At 34.1% G+C, this 16,707-nt stretch overlaps 4 protein-coding genes across 4 annotated transcripts in view; 1 reads left to right on the top strand and 3 right to left on the bottom strand.

The window, feature by feature from the left end:
• Nucleotides 1-2,484, top strand: part of LOC145607366 (uncharacterized) — an 8,012-nt gene extending 5,528 nt beyond the window's left edge. The window contains exons 10-13 of the mRNA XM_081663040.1: nucleotides 335-441; nucleotides 1,206-1,350; nucleotides 1,874-2,026; nucleotides 2,129-2,484. Coding sequence (XP_081519166.1) covers nucleotides 335-441; nucleotides 1,206-1,350; nucleotides 1,874-2,026; nucleotides 2,129-2,263 — 540 coding nt within the window. The 3' untranslated portion in view covers nucleotides 2,264-2,484. The remainder of the gene's footprint in view (nucleotides 1-334; nucleotides 442-1,205; nucleotides 1,351-1,873; nucleotides 2,027-2,128) is intronic.
• A 1,271-nt stretch (nucleotides 2,485-3,755) lies between these two features.
• LOC145609268 (protein FAR1-RELATED SEQUENCE 5-like) lies at nucleotides 3,756-6,749 on the bottom strand. The gene is made up of 4 exons (XM_081664795.1): nucleotides 6,643-6,749; nucleotides 5,623-6,047; nucleotides 4,716-4,937; nucleotides 3,756-4,158 (listed from the first exon to the last, which is right to left on the bottom strand). Coding segments are annotated over exons 1-3 (618 nt in total). The 5' UTR covers nucleotides 6,644-6,749; the 3' UTR covers nucleotides 3,756-4,158; nucleotides 4,716-4,745.
• Nucleotides 6,750-7,790: 1,041 nt separating this feature from the next.
• LOC145608552 (protein FAR1-RELATED SEQUENCE 1-like) lies at nucleotides 7,791-13,099 on the bottom strand. Its single transcript, XM_081664165.1, has 3 exons — nucleotides 12,880-13,099; nucleotides 11,065-11,600; nucleotides 7,791-8,263 (listed from the first exon to the last, which is right to left on the bottom strand). Coding segments are annotated over exons 1-3 (732 nt in total). The 5' UTR covers nucleotides 12,881-13,099; the 3' UTR covers nucleotides 7,791-8,068.
• A 1,690-nt stretch (nucleotides 13,100-14,789) lies between these two features.
• LOC145609643 (F-box protein At3g07870-like) lies at nucleotides 14,790-16,381 on the bottom strand. Its single transcript, XM_081665093.1, has 2 exons — nucleotides 16,295-16,381; nucleotides 14,790-16,052 (listed from the first exon to the last, which is right to left on the bottom strand). Exon 2 carries the CDS (start codon nucleotides 15,881-15,883, stop codon nucleotides 14,801-14,803), a length of 1,083 nt encoding a protein of 360 aa, XP_081521219.1. The 5' UTR covers nucleotides 15,884-16,052; nucleotides 16,295-16,381; the 3' UTR covers nucleotides 14,790-14,800.
• Nucleotides 16,382-16,707: the final 326 nt, after the last annotated feature.

Below are 16,707 nucleotides of genomic sequence, written 5' to 3'. Positions count from 1 at the left end.
GCTTCTGTATTTATCACTTTAATTGCAATTGTTGATGTTGCTTTTTTGGGTTATAATTAGCTGATTCTACGCTCTGCAGTTAAATTTTGATAGTGAGATTAATGTCAGAGTTTTATTGCTATCTAATATGGTATTAACAGTGTTAGCAAAAGCCTTATCCTGAGACATACTGTTGCATTAAGTTCATCCTCAATGACAGCCCTTGCTTGACCCCTCCTTTTTCTTCCTTGCAATTGCTTTCAATTATTTGAGGCCAGTAGTCATGAATATCTGTGCATGTCAGAAGTCTTTAGTAATGCATCGTTTTCTAAATTCTCATCTGTGTTTATTGCAGTTGCAAACAACAAAGTTTTTGTATGGCTGTGCTGTGAATGCCTTCTTGCTTAAAGTTGGCTGGGCATATAATTCAATCAGAGTTGGTTCTGTCTTGCCTCCTGACAAGTAAGTTGTAAACCTTGCATGCCATCTGTGATAATTGTTCTATTTCTTCTTCATTCTTTCTCCATTTACCTATTATGTTTTTATTATCTGTCTATCTAAGTGTGTGTTTTTTTTGGTGGTGTAATAATAAATATGAGTTAAGACCCCAACCCAGCCAATATTACTCATTTTTCACAAAACAGTGCATTTTTAGATGCATACTCTTCCATACCGATAGCATAATCGAGTAAAATAAGTTGGACTTAATGCTAGTTAGGATTGGCCTTGATTTTGATTCAGTTTGGGAAATAGTTCTGCCTGGTATATAATCACCTAGATGTCTTACTACTCAGTCATATCAGCGTTGACCAATGTGTGTGTTTGTGTGCGCGTGCGCGTGTGTCTGCGTGTGTGTGTGTGTGTGTGTGTGTGTGCCGCATGCGTGCGTGTGTGTGTGGGTGGGGCTTTCTCCTAATCCATAATGTTAAGGTGTAGCTTTCTCCTAATTCAGCATGACTAGGTAGTGATCATTATGATACTGTAATATTTCCTCGAGACCATGATTATTCAGTCATATGCTAGTATTTTTTTCTTTTTATTCAATCTCTTCCTTGACCCTCACCTTAAAGGTGCAAACACTTGTGGTTTTAAAAACATAATAAGCCATTGACTTCATTACATTGTTATTTTTTTTGGCCATTTCCCTATTAATATCTGTACATTTTATGTTCCTTATTTTGAACGATAATTTTGCAACTCTCACGCTTGTTTTGCTGTGTTGACAGATACATAATATTATCTAATAATAGGATGCAGAACCAAATCGGGAAAGCAATTACTCAAAATGACAATGATTACATCTTTGACAAAGTTGGAATTATGCTGCATGGAACTCCTAGTTTCTGTACCAAGTTTGCTAGAGTTATCAAGGTAAAAGTTCTCTTTGCAGTATGCAATAGCAATAAATATACTGGGTTGGCATGGTGTTGTATATCTAACTAGTGACCCTTGTGTTGTCTTTTCTTTTCTGAATGTTTAATATTTGTAATCATATTTCATAGATTTTAAGTCATAATTCTTGTTTATATTTACATGATATCATTCTGTAAAATAAATAGGACTCAGAGTATCACAATTACTAAAAAAATCTGAAACCTCAAACTTGCAGTATGATCCTCAGCATTGTTTCCTTCTCTGTTCTTGTCCTGAGCAGTGATACCACTTTGATATGATCCAGAGATCCTTCCTAATCAAAAGCATGCTTGAAATCTCTTTGCAGCTTGTTATCTAATACTTCGTATCATGAAATCATTCTAATTTCTTTCTTATTAGAGGAATTGAATGCTAGATTGGAGAGTAAACACATGCCTCAGTAAATGGTCCTTTGTTTTTCTTGTACGCAATCAAGTTAACCTTCAGTCTGACTCAACTCCTGCTTCTTGTGCAATTTCAGCATGGACGAGGTCACGTGTACAAAAGCCTACAATGGTTGGTCCAGAGCTTACAGAAAAAGAAGATTTCTCTTGGTGCTGTTGTTGCTGAGGATGAAAATCGTGCAACCCGTCTCCTGAAGAAATGTGCCTCTGAGCAGAAACTTTCTTTTATGGTTGGTATTAGTTTACCATGCGTGATACATTGTCTAATATTCTATCCGCCTTATAATTTATTACTAACTCATGTCATTTTGCTTGTGGTGTGCTTGTTGCAGCCAGCAAGATGGATCACAAACAGCTTATTTGAAGGAAAGCTACTTCCTTTGACGGAAAATTACCATTCATCTAATTCAGGAGCAATCAGAAATTCAGATGTACCCGTTTTACCAGAATGGAGTCAAGAGATCTGATCATATGGGCTATGATCCCATCATGAAAAACTCAATCTTTTTCTCTTGAAGAGTCTTTTTAGATAGCTAAATAATCTCAATCTTATTTATTTCCAATAGCAATGAATAGAAGTTCCGGAGCTTTACAGTCCCTGAGATAGTTAGATTGCACAAAATGTATTTTTTGTAAATATACTGTATTATATGTTATATATGTCCAACTGAAAAGAGCTACTCATGAATTTTTGTTCAGTGTGCCAAATTTTAGTACAAGCTTGCCAATGTATGATATTTAAATTTTATGTTTGACATTTCGAAGATTTGAGTGCTTTTGAGGCATGGTAATTTACTAAATTTTCCTCCATTCAGAAATAAAAGCTTCAATTTTTTCTATGCTTCCATTAAGTCAAATGGTTTCTAAGAATTACATTTTACTAAAATACATTTAGATATTAATGGTCAAAATTGTGTACTCTACTTGTAAATGTATCAATTAAAGTGATGCATGTATAGGAAAACAGATGTATAATCGTCATTGCCTTGACTCCCTCTCTTCTTCATTGTTCTCTTCATTTAATGTTCATGTAATTAATAAATTAAACTTTCATAATCTTCACTAAGGACCTGTTCACATTTACTGAGCTGAGCTGAACTGAACTAATTGGAACTGAATTGAACTGATTGGAGCTGAACTGAACTGAGCTGAGCTGAAATGAATATTTAATGAGAGAGGGAAATTAGAAGCTGAAATGAACTGAACTGATTGGAGCCGAACTGAACTGAACTGATTGGAGCTGAACTGAACTGAAATTAAGTTGAAGTGAACAGGCCCTAAGTTTCAAAAGCCACGCCAAAAGTACAATGTAAATATAGATTAATAGCAATAAATAAAAAGCCCAAATTCTGGCTTATTTTCTCTTGGTAGAAATATTTAGGCAAATTTGTCTCTTTCTTCTCTTTGTTTCCTTTTCTAACCAAAATGTTGCCCAAGACCTTGTAGCGTTAGGCTATAGAGCGAAAAAGTATTGGCTTCTGATACCCTTATAAAATACATCTTTAGCAACTAAGCTAGTTAGCATCTACAACAACCAAAACCCTAAATTAATTACATAGTTGAGCAAATGGCAACCGTTTCACGGTTACAGTGATGCATAAGATAAATTTAGCAATGAGCCAACAGATACCAAAAACTTAGGTCATTAACTAGAGCAACTCACTATTCAACACACACGCGTACTCATCCACCCACCCACACACACAAGGGGAAGTGTGGACAATGGCAAAGTCTGATCCAGGAATACTGGAGTAAAGAAGAGTAATGCTAGTTTCAAATCTCAACTCCTGCTTCTCATGGTGTTTCATGATTAGCATCAAGAAAGAATCATAGATAATCCATAATCTGGAAATGTGTCTCATCATTATAATTCGTAAAAATTATAAGTTAAACATACGATACAACTCATACAAAGTATACAAGTTGAATCCCACCCACCTCCCTCTATATCACGGGAAACCATTCATAATCTATGAGTATTATTTTTGGAAAGGCGGCAACTTTTTTACAATATCCCAATTTAGTACTCCATGTAACTATGTAAGATGTAAATAATATTTTTCTAAGGGAGTATTATTTACAGATAAACACGCCAAAGGGCACCAACAGAGTGAATCTGAAATTATATACCGCAACATCATTAAAGAATACCTATTCTGCAAGATTTATATATGAATAAATATATTCATATAACTTATCTTCAGCTTTCATATCTTCACCTCACCAATTTGCAGCATCACTCTACCACCGTCCACCAATAACATCTTGGCACTTAATCACCAAGTTGGGAGATGCTGGATTATCAGCTGATTGTTATCCACCTGAAGGTCTTGAACTATCCCAGACTTTCTAATTTCTATATCTACATTAACAAGATAGCAAACGGAGGTTATCAATCAATTTGTCCTAATAATAGCACACAAGCCCTGATCAATCAACTAGCTTGTAGACCACTCACCATTTGGAGCACAAGACTAAGTGCTCTAAGTTAAACTCAATAGTATTTGGTGTCAGTCAACATAGATGGTCACAATGTTAGGATACACAGATATGCAACAGTAATGGATCTTTTGGATTATGTGAATCTGAAAGACTATTTCATCTTCTATTTGGCAATTTTATAAAGAGTTGAACCGTACTGGTTTAACTTGTCAGACACTTGAATCAACTTGGTATTTGGCTATTTCAGTTTTTGAAAAAAAAATAATAATTTCCAAAATGAAAATGAAATGTTGAGTATACCAATAGCCAAGTGTTGAGGATCCAAATTCGGTAAATGAGGTAAAATGACTAGTGTGAGTAACAGAGCTATAGAGAAGTATACAACTATACAAGTTTTCAAGACCTTGATGCAATGTCAAAAAGGAAGAATAAAAACTATAAAGGCAAGAGAAGTGGATTGATGCATGTATAGCTTACCATCTTCAAGATTAATACTGCTCACAGTTGCTAAGGCTTTGGTTCTTGATTCTCAATTTCTTTAAGATTGATAAGAACAGCTTGAACTTTCTTACTTATCTGGCCATTGTAATCTTCAACATCTTTCATAAAAGCAAACAACTGTTCTTGATACAAGGTGCATAAACGTTTTTCATTTCTTAACTCTGCAGTCAACTCCTGAATCTTCTTATCTTTGTCATCCTACAAGCATCCATAGAAAAAGCATAAGATACCCTGTTATTTACTAGCAAAATCAAAATTTTAATAAGCATAGCATCCGGCATAACTGCATGATCACATTTAGCCAACCAATGAAATCGTAGTCAATGAAGAGCACAGATTGAAGGATATGATGTGCAGAATGGTTGTTCTATATTGTAATCAAGGAAAGCATAGATTATCTGAAGAGAATCACACAATATGTTATAATAAAAAATACAACAGTTAATTTCATTAAAACTTTGTTTAGCAGTAAATCCTCAAATCCCAAGTTTATTACATCATATCATTTGATGGGCTAAAATGAAACGGGGAAACCCAAATCATTGTCAAATCACATAGACTCAACCTAGCTCTTGCACTTAGTGATCAGAAGTTCAGAAAATTCAACACACAAGAATTTAGACCACATAAACAGAATTCACAAAAGCATTAATTGTAAGATATATCCTCTTCTAGAAAACACCATATGTGCCAAATGAATAAAATTAAATCTCCAAGAGCAACATGACACAAGTGTTCATAATTTCAAATGCAGATCACAAAGAAAAAATAAGAAACAACTGAGCCAACCATCACTGTACATGATTCTAGACATTCATGCAAACAATTTTCACCACCATACTTAACAAGTAAACAAGATGTTAACCCGTTTGCCAAAACTCACCATTTTTTTCCGAGCTTCCCTTGGAGAAACCAACAATGGATGATTGTGAACTCTAACAAATCTTGTGACAACCCATTTTCCCGACTTATCTAATTTCACAAGAATCATTGCCTTACAGCCCCCTCGGGTGCTAGCCCTTGGTTTCCTGACCTGACCAAGTTTCCCACGAATGCTTAAACAATGTCCCTCTTTATTACATCCCAAACGGCGGGCCAATATCCTCCCATCAACCTCTGAACGACGACATGACATCACTCGCATGACAAATCCTACTTTCCTAGCATACTCATCATAGAAAACCTTAGCTGCCTCTTCAGAATCAAACTCCATACCTTCATATGGCTCCACGACGCCATCTCCTTCACCGACATCCGATGATTCCCTACCTGAAGTCTCAAACACACCAGCTTCTTCATTGGATTCCACTATGAAGCAATCATTAAAATGAAAATCAAATAGGATCAACCGTCAGCTGAAATTTGAGTTGCACCCAACCATGCTACTAGAACCCTAAAGGCCAAAACTAGTAAACACAATTTATAGGATTACAAATTAATGAAAAATAAATAAAAAAATCACAACAATAACCAATAATTGGAAAAATAGCTGTGAGTATCTGGGATTAACAAATGAGTTCGGTACTAAAATACAGAACATCAACTAAATTTTCAATATTTATATTTTCAAGCAATTTTTTGGTGATAATGCACAAATTTAACTACTTTTACATATACCAATTCCACAAATTGCAAATTATTTAATCTATATAATACCCAGAATTTGGAATATTGAAAGTTAACGAGATTTGGGTAATAATAATTCTATAAAACCCATGTAGTAGATTAAATTATTAGCAGGAAATCAAACATGGTTACTATATAAAGCAGGTAATTTATGCTACATTGCAGAATCATTAAAAAAAAAAAAGTATTATAAATGTGCAATGAAGATAAAATTAAATAAGGTAAAAGATGTTAATGGAGTAATTAGAAGCATAATTGTAAGAGATTTGTAACTTACTTTAGTACACGAATGAAAATTTAAAGTCTTTCGGCTTCTCAGGAAGTATCAATGCAGAAAAGAGATATCGAGGAAGAAAATAGAGAGGTAAAGGTGGAAGAACAAATTCACTGATTGAAGACTGAAGAGTGAACAAATTCACTGAGGAGTCAAAGGTGGACTATGAGTTTTTTTTTTTAATTTTTTTATTTTATTATTTTTTACAACTTGTATGATTCATATGGGAATTAAATATTAACAGAAAATTAGAAATCCGCTTGATATTATGTTTTTTTTAAAAAAAAAATGATTGATCCATCACGGTGTGTATATGCGAGCATCAGATTTTTATTATTCCTTCTATTAATATGCATAAAAAAATTGCACTTTCAACTCAACTCAACTCGATTTGAAATTACTTTTATTCTACAAATGAAAATTTTGCAATCCTTAATTATGTTATATGTGATGTATAGGTAGAGTAAAACTCGATAGGAAAATCATGCGGAGTAATGTTTAATTTGATCTTTCTTATGACAATTGATTGTTTAATTGATTAAATATTTATTAAATGCGTCTAATTCATGTTTTCTTAAACATAAAACACAAAATTGGAAAAACCTTTAATAGAAAATTCTTCCCTTTCTCCTAAATTATAAAATCCTAATTAGAAATTTGAAAATCTAAACCCGAATCAATCAATAATTACAAAATTAAAAAAACTGGTTTTTATAGAAATTACAAACTATTTTATTTCAATCAATATGTTTTGTTAAGAATTTTTTTAAAAAATCATTGTAGAAATTTGTCAAAAGCTTCTTTTTTTTTTAATATATATATATTTTTTTTGGTCCCTTAAAATTGATCATCATGTTTTATCGAAACGTTTGATTACTCTTTTTAAAAAAAACATAAAGCAATCAAATAATCCAAAGGGAACCTGAGAAATAATGAGAAATAGACCAATTAAGGTTATTAAGATGTTTGATCCACACTATTTCAGATATCATGCATGTTGCACTGAGATAGCTAGCTCAGTAAATTACCAAAGGATTTGGTGAATAGAGTGAAAGTATGCTTAGAAAAAAACTTGAGGAATGTGGCTTTTCTATTTGATCTCGAGTTTCACAGACGATTCAAGGGCCGATAAGTACACAGTATACACAATATACAGAAATGAATTCTTTATCGAACAGGGGAGCATGAGGAGCTCAGTCTTACAATAATCACCAGTTATAATGATGCAGAAGTGTTCCAAGCTATCCATGCTGTAAAAATGATTGTTAGCTTAAGAATCAACACAGCTGTTCTAAAAAACAATGTTGTCTTGGAAAAAAAAAAAGCTTCACAATTATAGCCTCATTTCACAGAATATCTGCACACAAATTTCCAAAGTGTTTAATCTTTGGATATCACCTACAATGTAAAAGTACGAGAGCAACAAATACTATCTACAATTCTCTTTCTCTCTCGACTCAAACTCTCTAACACTGCCTACAATATCTTGGATCTTCTTTGAAAGACTCTGGTTATGTTCCTCGATGTGCTCAAACACCATCTCGAGATGCCTTTTGTATGTGGCAGCTCGCTTTTTCTCAACAGCTAACTGTTGGGACAATTCCCGAATTTTATCATGCTCATTCTGCAAAACAGCACCACAATGGTCAGACAAAGAAAAACTGCAACACAATCCTCTCTTTGTTTTTTTCTTTCTTTAGAAACTGAGACAACTATTCCTACATAGACCCAACTGTTCTTAAGATTTTGCTCATAAGCTTAAAGCACGACATTTGAAATGAAACAATATTTAAAACACACGAACCCATCAAAAGACGAACACGAATCAGAGTTTAACTAATGGGTCCTTTTTGTTACTTTCACTCAGTCCACACCTCACGAAGGCAGGCAAAAAGAAAAAAGATTGGTCTACCAAAGACAAATAATATTAGAAGACTCCGTATATAATCATTTCATCCAATAATATTGTTATTGTCATGAGGCCTCTGAAAGATCATATAGACATCATATATACTAAACCCAACTAAGTTAGATTATCAAACACTACAACCAACTGTCAGATAGAAAAGAACTATTTTAACCAAAATATCCCATTCCACCCTTTCTTCCAACTCAAAACCCTTAGCCTATCCAAGCCAAAAACTGGCAAAAAGATCAAAATCCCGGCAGACTCAAAGCTTAATTTGTACTATTCAACACCCATCTTTATTGCCCATGTTCTAAGCTCTAAATCCAACATCCTATGTAAGCTAACTTGGCCAATTGATCAAAAGCAACAACCCATTTTTTATCTGGCAGCCTATGCTTCCCAGTAGCAAGTAGAAATCTAGAAACCTATGGGCAATGGCAGATATGAAACAATCGGGCCATTAAATTCTTGTGCTAATTAGCATAGGTAAAAGATAACCTGTCATAGCTATATTACTTGCACTACATGTGCAGGGGACAAAATAATTTCCAAATAGCAAACTGGCATAAATTGAAAAATACATTACTCCTCAACCCCAATATTGCATATGATTATAGCAATGCACCTCCCATAAATACAACTCTAATATCCCTCCCTTTCCCCCCTTTCCCCCTTTTCTCGGGGGCATTACTTTTGTTCAGACAACCAAAATGAATGCAACATTGTACAGTAGTAGCAGTTTGACATACTTGTTTTATTTATTCTAACTCATCCAACTAATGTCTGCTGCCAATTAAATAGATATCAAGAGTAATCCAGAAATCATATGATTTCCCAAGTTTCACGCCAAGACCTATGAGATTCTGTTGTCTACATAACAAAGTTCATGAAGGTAATCCTAATTCATGCTAAACCTGCTTTTTTTCACTTTCCATCTCTTACCATCCTTTTTCTCTCCTTTACATTGGATGGTCGAGGTATTAATAAACACTTATCCAGTTGATGCCGTATGATCACCATATGTTCAGTGATTTAAGCAATTCCCAGTAACACACCACACAAGCAAACAGGAATAAGCGAAATGACCATATGAAAAACACTTACTCTGGCCTTCAGATAAAACACAATCATTTCAGTTCCAAGCATATTAAATCTGTGGTCCAAACCTCATCAGATCTTTCCATCGTGTTTTATTACCAAAATTACACTTCCAAACAAAGAAGCCCAGCATCTGTCACAGATTTATTGGCAATGACATGGCATAAACCCATGGACACTGGTGGTCTAACATTGATCTAGGCATCTGAAAAATCTTGTGCCAGTTTCAATTGGTTTCCACATATAAGACTCGAAATTGCTGCAGAAAATAACATGGCTCCAATATAGTTCTTTGTTGCACAAGTAATAAACTATTACTTCACACAAGCAATTCTCTATCTCCAAAATCATTATCCCAGAAAGGCCGTCCAAAATCAGATACAATTAAGAACCTACCATTTACAGCAACAAGACAGGCTTCAATTATGCTAGCTAATGCATCTCACCACCAGACAAAAAGTAATGGAGTTTCATCACTTATGTGACAGAAGAAAAGTAAATCCATTCATATTAAATATCTTCAAGAATCTCATTACTCACCATATTTCCTCACCAGTTACCAATAAACTTCCCACTCATTCTCCAAGATAGGGTGAAATATTTTCTTTACATAAGCCAGTTTAAAGAAATTGAAACTTCTAGCAAAGTCCCACAACTTCATGGCTAACTTCCCAAATATTGACCAATCAATTCTAGCCTACTTCAGTGCTGCAGAAACCTTCAAACAATCAACTTCGAGAATGGCATCTCAAACTCCATTATCGACGAATATGCTATAACTTATCATGCTGCTCTTAGTTCCACGCTTCCACCAAATCAGAATCAGAAGTTCTGTCTCCTGATTTCATGCCATTTCAAATATTTTGCCCACATCATCTCATATGCACCACATATACTGATCTCCCTCAAATTCCAAATAACATTCAACTTTCAAGATTCTCAAAACAATCTTGTCAAAAAAAAAAAAAAAAAAAAAAAAAAAAAAAAAAAAAAAAAAAAACCCTCTAAACAAGACTGCTAAAGGCAATTCTGAAAAATCAAATAAGGGACGGAACAACTACTCCTTCCAGCTAGATTATCAACGTTGCAGTTAGAACAAGCTCAATTCTCATCCAAACATTAACTCACTCTAGACAAAGCTATTAATAAACAAAATATCATCTGGACTAAATCCAGCACAAAGTGAAGGTAATCGAGATAGCCTCATAATAATGTTTCTTACAGATAATAATACTATTGCTACTTACAGATGATGGATGACACGCAGTAGATAAGAAATCTAGATAGCCCTATAATAATGTATCTTGCATGAATTAATTAGGGTGTTCTTACATCATATGCTACCAAAATAAGCTAATCAAAAAGTAATGGCAATGTTAATAAAATTAAATAAATGAGGCGAGAAGCAAAGAACTTACCGGGTATTGCTCAAAGATGAGATCTTTCCGCCCCTTTCCTGGCGTTAGAGGATGAGTGTGTTCTTTTACACACTTTGTGATCACCCATTTACCAGAACTCATTTTCCTCACCAAAATCATTGCCCTACATCCAACCCTAGTTTCAGCTCTTTGCCTCACAACCTTTTCACGTTTGTCAGGCATCCGATAACCCTCTTTATTACAAACCAAGGCTCTGCCAATAGCAGTACCATCACGTCTTGACCGAGATAACTTGCTAACTCGTATTACAAATCCCACATGTGTAGCATATGTGTTGTAAAATGCATGAGCAGCCGCCTCTGATTCAAACTCTTGCCCCACAAAAGGCTCATTTATTGGTTCCCCGACTGGGATAACTTCCTTTTCAGATAACTCCTCATTCATTTTATCATCTTGGCTTTGTCCCCCTTCAACAGAACTTCCTCCCATATCATTTTCATCACCAACCCTGCCCTCTGTATCCGCGGAACTTCCCACCACTTCACCATCAACATCTCCATCGACCCCAAAATCCACTGCATCACAATCAAATCTCTAAATTAATAAATAACAAAATCTAGACCACACATGATGTAGAAGCGACAATCATAGCACACTCTATAAATATTCAAGTTAAATCTAATTTCATCTAAAGATTTACGCGTATTCATAGAAACCATCCAACTACAAATCTAAAACAGGAGGTAGGTGGTTCTCTATGATATACACTCCTTCCATCCGAATATAATTATTACAAGTATATATTGTCCTAATGTTAAATTTCTAACAATATAGCATGAATTTACTCAATGACACTTTATGATAGTTGAGCCATTTCCAGTCTTGTCACTCCCATTAAGGTAACAACTAACAACATATTAGGAAGCCTACAATGCAAATTCCTCTGAATTAAATCAATACAATTTTCAAGAAATATGACAAAGTTTACCAAGATATCCCTACTCCGTACAAACAATTCTTAAATTTAGATGGGGAAAAGTACTAGATCACAATTTTATTAGCATCTCTTCATAGTACTTCCTCCGTTTATAAATGTTCTTCATACTTTCCATTAGAAGAGAGTAACTTTGGCGATGAGTATTCATCAACTTTTACATAATAATATACTCACGTCATCACGTGGGATCTGTTAGATTTGTCACGAAATTTGGTTTCAAAATATTAGCTTTTCATAATTTTATATAATGCAATATATTGATCTTTAAATATGTACAACAGCTATTATGCTAAAAGCAAACCCGGACAACATTAAGAAACGAAGAGAGTATAAAATAACACCGAACATAATGACAAGACACAGGCTTTCTATACACAAACCCTCAATCACACTTCCACATAATTAGTTACCATCTTCCAACAAAGAAGACAATTTTTTAACTCCACCACAAAATTATCATACCCAAACATCTTCATCAATAACAAATCATATTAACCAATTAATGGAAAAATGAATAAATAAATTCCAGCAATCTACAAATAACCCAGATACCAAAATAACAAATACTTTATATACTTTTTTTTTTTTTTACAGGAAAAAATACTTTATATCAATGATACTCATAATCAATAAATTGCAAAACCCATGAATTCTCATTACAGAATAAATTGATCAAACAAAAAAATGTACAAAGTTAACAATAATTAAACATAACATGGACCAAATTTACCCAAAAAAACTATATTTATCGTAGTATGAGCAGTAAATTCAAATAAAATACAGAATTAAAATAAAGAAATTAACCCTAAAATAAAACAAAATTCCCAAAAATTTGCAACAAATTATGAATTACTTACTTAATTCTGTGAAGAAAAAGGGCGAAGAAAAGATTGAAAATTGCGTGAGTCAACGAATTCAATGAAATTAATTCAAAAATTGGTTGGTTTTGAAGGGAAGACGTTGGATGAATGTTGGTTTAGAGAGAGAAAGAGAGGAGGTGATGAGAGAGAAAACAGGGGATGTTTGGTTCTGAATAGCACGTGATAGATCACGTGATGATTGGAGCAGCCAGCACTCCAGCAGCCGTGCAAGTTATACGATAATGTGGGTTTTAAAATAAAAGGGAAAATAAATAAATTATGATTGAAAGGTACTAATTTTTTGACACGTGGAAGCCAATCATAAATGTGTTGATTTTTGTATTTGTTTCTTTTAAAAAAAAAAAAAAAAAAAAAAACTAACGAAGAATACAAAGTTTCGTATGTAGCTAGTTACATTGGCTAGGTTATTTGGTCATGGGTTATTTGTGTGTCAGACGACCACACGGTGTAGCCAGCCATATAAAAAACACGCTAACTCAAGAACGCATAATTGGAATGGTTTTATTCTAAAAAAACAAATGGAGGAGTTATTATTACAGAATAGTTAGCAAAGATGTATTAACGTTATAATGATCTTACTAATAAGATTGTCTATGAAGAGACATAAAGAATTGATGTAACGTAAGCATCCAAGTTCCAACATCAGTTGCAATCTAATTCATTATAAATTCGATGATAGATTTTCATACTTCCACAAAACGTGGTGGGTACTTGATTTTATCCAATTTGATAATCAATTGTTCATAAATATACAAGTATATGCGAGTAAACTTTTTTTAACAGTAACGATTATCATTAGAAAGAACTTATGTAGTTGAAATTTAATCTTATATTTTGTATACAATCCTATAAATTTTCTACCAATTCAGTAAATGGCATCCTCACCTTCTTGGGGTTGTATGAGGATTGAAGACACTGGTCCATGTATATGAACTAACAGAGGTTCAGATTATAAGGATTTCAGAAACTGGTCCTATGTAGAACTAACAAAGCTTCAGATTATTACATTGAAATCGCCCAACTAATTTAGCTGAATCGTAGATTCATAGAGCATTTAATTGTGAAATCGAATGTGTTCAGACTTCAGAGTTTTCTGTTGAACTTTTTAAGAACTCGTGATTCATACAATTTTTAGCACAATTCCAACTTTTGCATACCAATCTTTTCCTAGTAAACAAGTATACCAAGCAGAAAACCAAGTATATATCTATTATATAACAAATCAAAGAATGTAATACATGAAATTTGTGCAATATACATCATCCTACAAATGTTTGCTGACAGCACAGCAGTTATTTTATGAAACAGAGGTAAAGAATATGTTACAAGACCAGAACTTTGGATTAAGATTAGACAAATGCAGCTAGATCTGAATCATCTAATGGTTCTTCCAGCTCAATAATGTCCTGTTAAACAGAAGAATTCAAAAAGGAAACCAATGATGTTAGGAGAAAACTGCAATAACTAGATCACAAAACTATCAGGCCATACTGATTGTGTGTGCTTTATTCCAATTGCAACTTCATTCTGCTGGTGCTGGGCTTTATGACAGATATATGTGCATTCTGGATGTGTTAGCTTGTTGAAGATGCTAAAAGCCGAGGATGATGCCATTTTTAAAAATCTCAAAGCAAGCAAACTGATCTTCCTGTTAACAAACTGAGCAAAGATCAGGACTACCATGCGTCCATGCACAACATATAAGTAAGGGATGCCTCATGCTGCATAAACTGATGAATCAGTCAAAAACCATTGATTTCAGAGTAAAATGTACAGCAAGTTAGAAATGTTATGAATGTATGTACATGGATAACTTCTTAGTTCATGGTCTATGTAATACAGCTCATTAACCTTTTAATGAACTTCGATTCCATTCTAGCAAAGGTTAAAAGCACCCTCAAAGCTTGCAAAATTTGTTTGCACATGCCACCACTTTGTAAGAAGATAGTCCAAGAACCTGCACTCTTTTACATTTACCAGATTCACCATCACATACTCCAAGACGAACGCCATTTCTATAAGAAACCAGTGTTTCCCCGGTATCCAATTGAAGTAGAGGCATACGATGAGAGTCAACCTGGAAGACATATTGCTTCACCCAAGAATCTTTCACACCATATTCCTTCATTAGCCAAATTTCACATTGACTACAATTTTCAGACATAGAACTGAAAGAAAGGCAAGAATTAAAGACACTCACTTCGGTGTAGAGCTCTCTCTTCATATCATCTGGTACTGGAACAAGCGAAAATTTTTCAGTTCCAAAATGGAAGGACCATAAACAATTGTCCCTATAAGAGTACCTATGAAGCGAACCATGAAGGAAAGCCCCACTCTTCCTGAGCTGAAATGTTGGAGCATCACCAACAGTTCTCCATTTATTAGTGCCGAGTGTCTGTATCTCAGCTAGACACCTATAGCTCTCCACTGTCTTAAGGATTCTAACAACTTTGAATTGGTTCGACACAGGGCAGCAGCCCAACCCATAAACCTCAACTGAACAAGATGGCTCACGAAATTGCTCAACAATCACCTGTTGGCTAGTTAAGAGATTACATACAATGTAAGGACTCCATTGCCCCCAAGACTTTAAACAGATAACCCCATTGCATTCATTAACAACATACAAGTCATCATGGGGTGTGTTTACTATAGATTTGAACCTAATCAAAGAATCACCACTAACACTAAGATTTCCCATCTCATCAACCTTCGAGGATTTGTCTAAGTCAAGCAGCAGAAAATCTTTCCTCTTGTTATCCAACTTACCATATAGCAAGACAAAGAAATACGAACAAGAAGAACGAAAACAAGCAAACTCAGAACCAGTAATGATCTTATACCAATCTTTGCAAACAAGCTTACAATTCAGGCAAGCCTTAGTTGGGAGTCTAGACAGTATATCACACATAATTGAAGATGGGATATCCTCAAAAGTGGTTCGATTCGAATTCAATTCCTCTATGGGCTCTATTATCATTGTGATCAATATCAGAATTTCCAATAGTTTAACAGCCAATTTCTCAACATATACAAGATTTGGAAAGATGGGAAAGAAAGATAATACAAAAACAACAAATGGGTTATTTAATAAACCTGCAATCCTTTGAATTTATGAAGCAATTAGATCCCCCAAAGCTTCCAATGCTCTACAATTAAAACACAAGTTTGAATATTTGATCAGGTGATTAGAAATGCAAATAGAAAAAGAAGAGTTCAATACATAGATTGGTTCAAAGTTATGTAAGATTGTGAATATTATTTAAATATCTAAAGGTCACTCTGACTTTTTATCAAACACTTGGTGTGCATCTATAATTTCCATATCTGGAAAGAAATAATCTATCCACAAAAAAAAAGAATTGCAGCATATGATAATGTCGCAGCTTACCCAGTGAACTAGCAGGTGGATCAAACATTTTCAGAGTTCAAGTACTCCGTATGTGATTCAATCATTTGAGTGAAGCTTAGATATTGGTATTTTTTTGGGGTGGGTGGAAAATATCAAAATAAATTGAAGAGGTATAATAACGGTATTTTGCTATTCTTCAATTAGGGTTCATTATCTTCAACTTAATTTCTAATTTCATTGTCTTATAAAATATTCCGTTCATTTTAGCTCAATAAATGAGAACAGATCCTTAGTCAACGGAGAGTTTTCCTAATAAAATATGTCCCCGATTTATGATACAAGACACTTCATGATACTTAATCTGTGTGATTAATTTAGAAAAAAAATTCTTCCTAACAAATATTCATGCATCTTCAACGACATCAAAGTTAGTTTAAACTTAAAGATCAAGA

Source organism: Chenopodium album, chromosome 23, assembly GCF_948465745.1.
Source record: "Chenopodium album chromosome 23, dcCheAlbu1.1, whole genome shotgun sequence".
NCBI lineage: Eukaryota > Viridiplantae > Streptophyta > Magnoliopsida > Caryophyllales > Amaranthaceae > Chenopodium > Chenopodium album.
This window is presented reverse-complemented; position numbering and strand designations above follow the sequence as displayed.

Bases quoted from the DNA above. Each gene is read 5' to 3' on its own strand.
- LOC145609268 (XM_081664795.1), bottom strand. The intron at 4,938-5,622 runs GTGAGTTTTGGC...GGATGCTTGTAG, and splicing joins GGGAAGCTCGGAAAAAAATG to GATGACAAAGATAAGAAGAT.
- LOC145609643 (XM_081665093.1), bottom strand. From the start codon at position 15,883: ATGATAATAGAGCCCATAGAGGAATTGAATTCGAATCGAACCACTTTT.
- LOC145608552 (XM_081664165.1), bottom strand. The intron at 8,264-11,064 runs GTAAGTTCTTTG...GCTGTTTTGCAG, and splicing joins TCATCTTTGAGCAATACCCG to AATGAGCATGATAAAATTCG.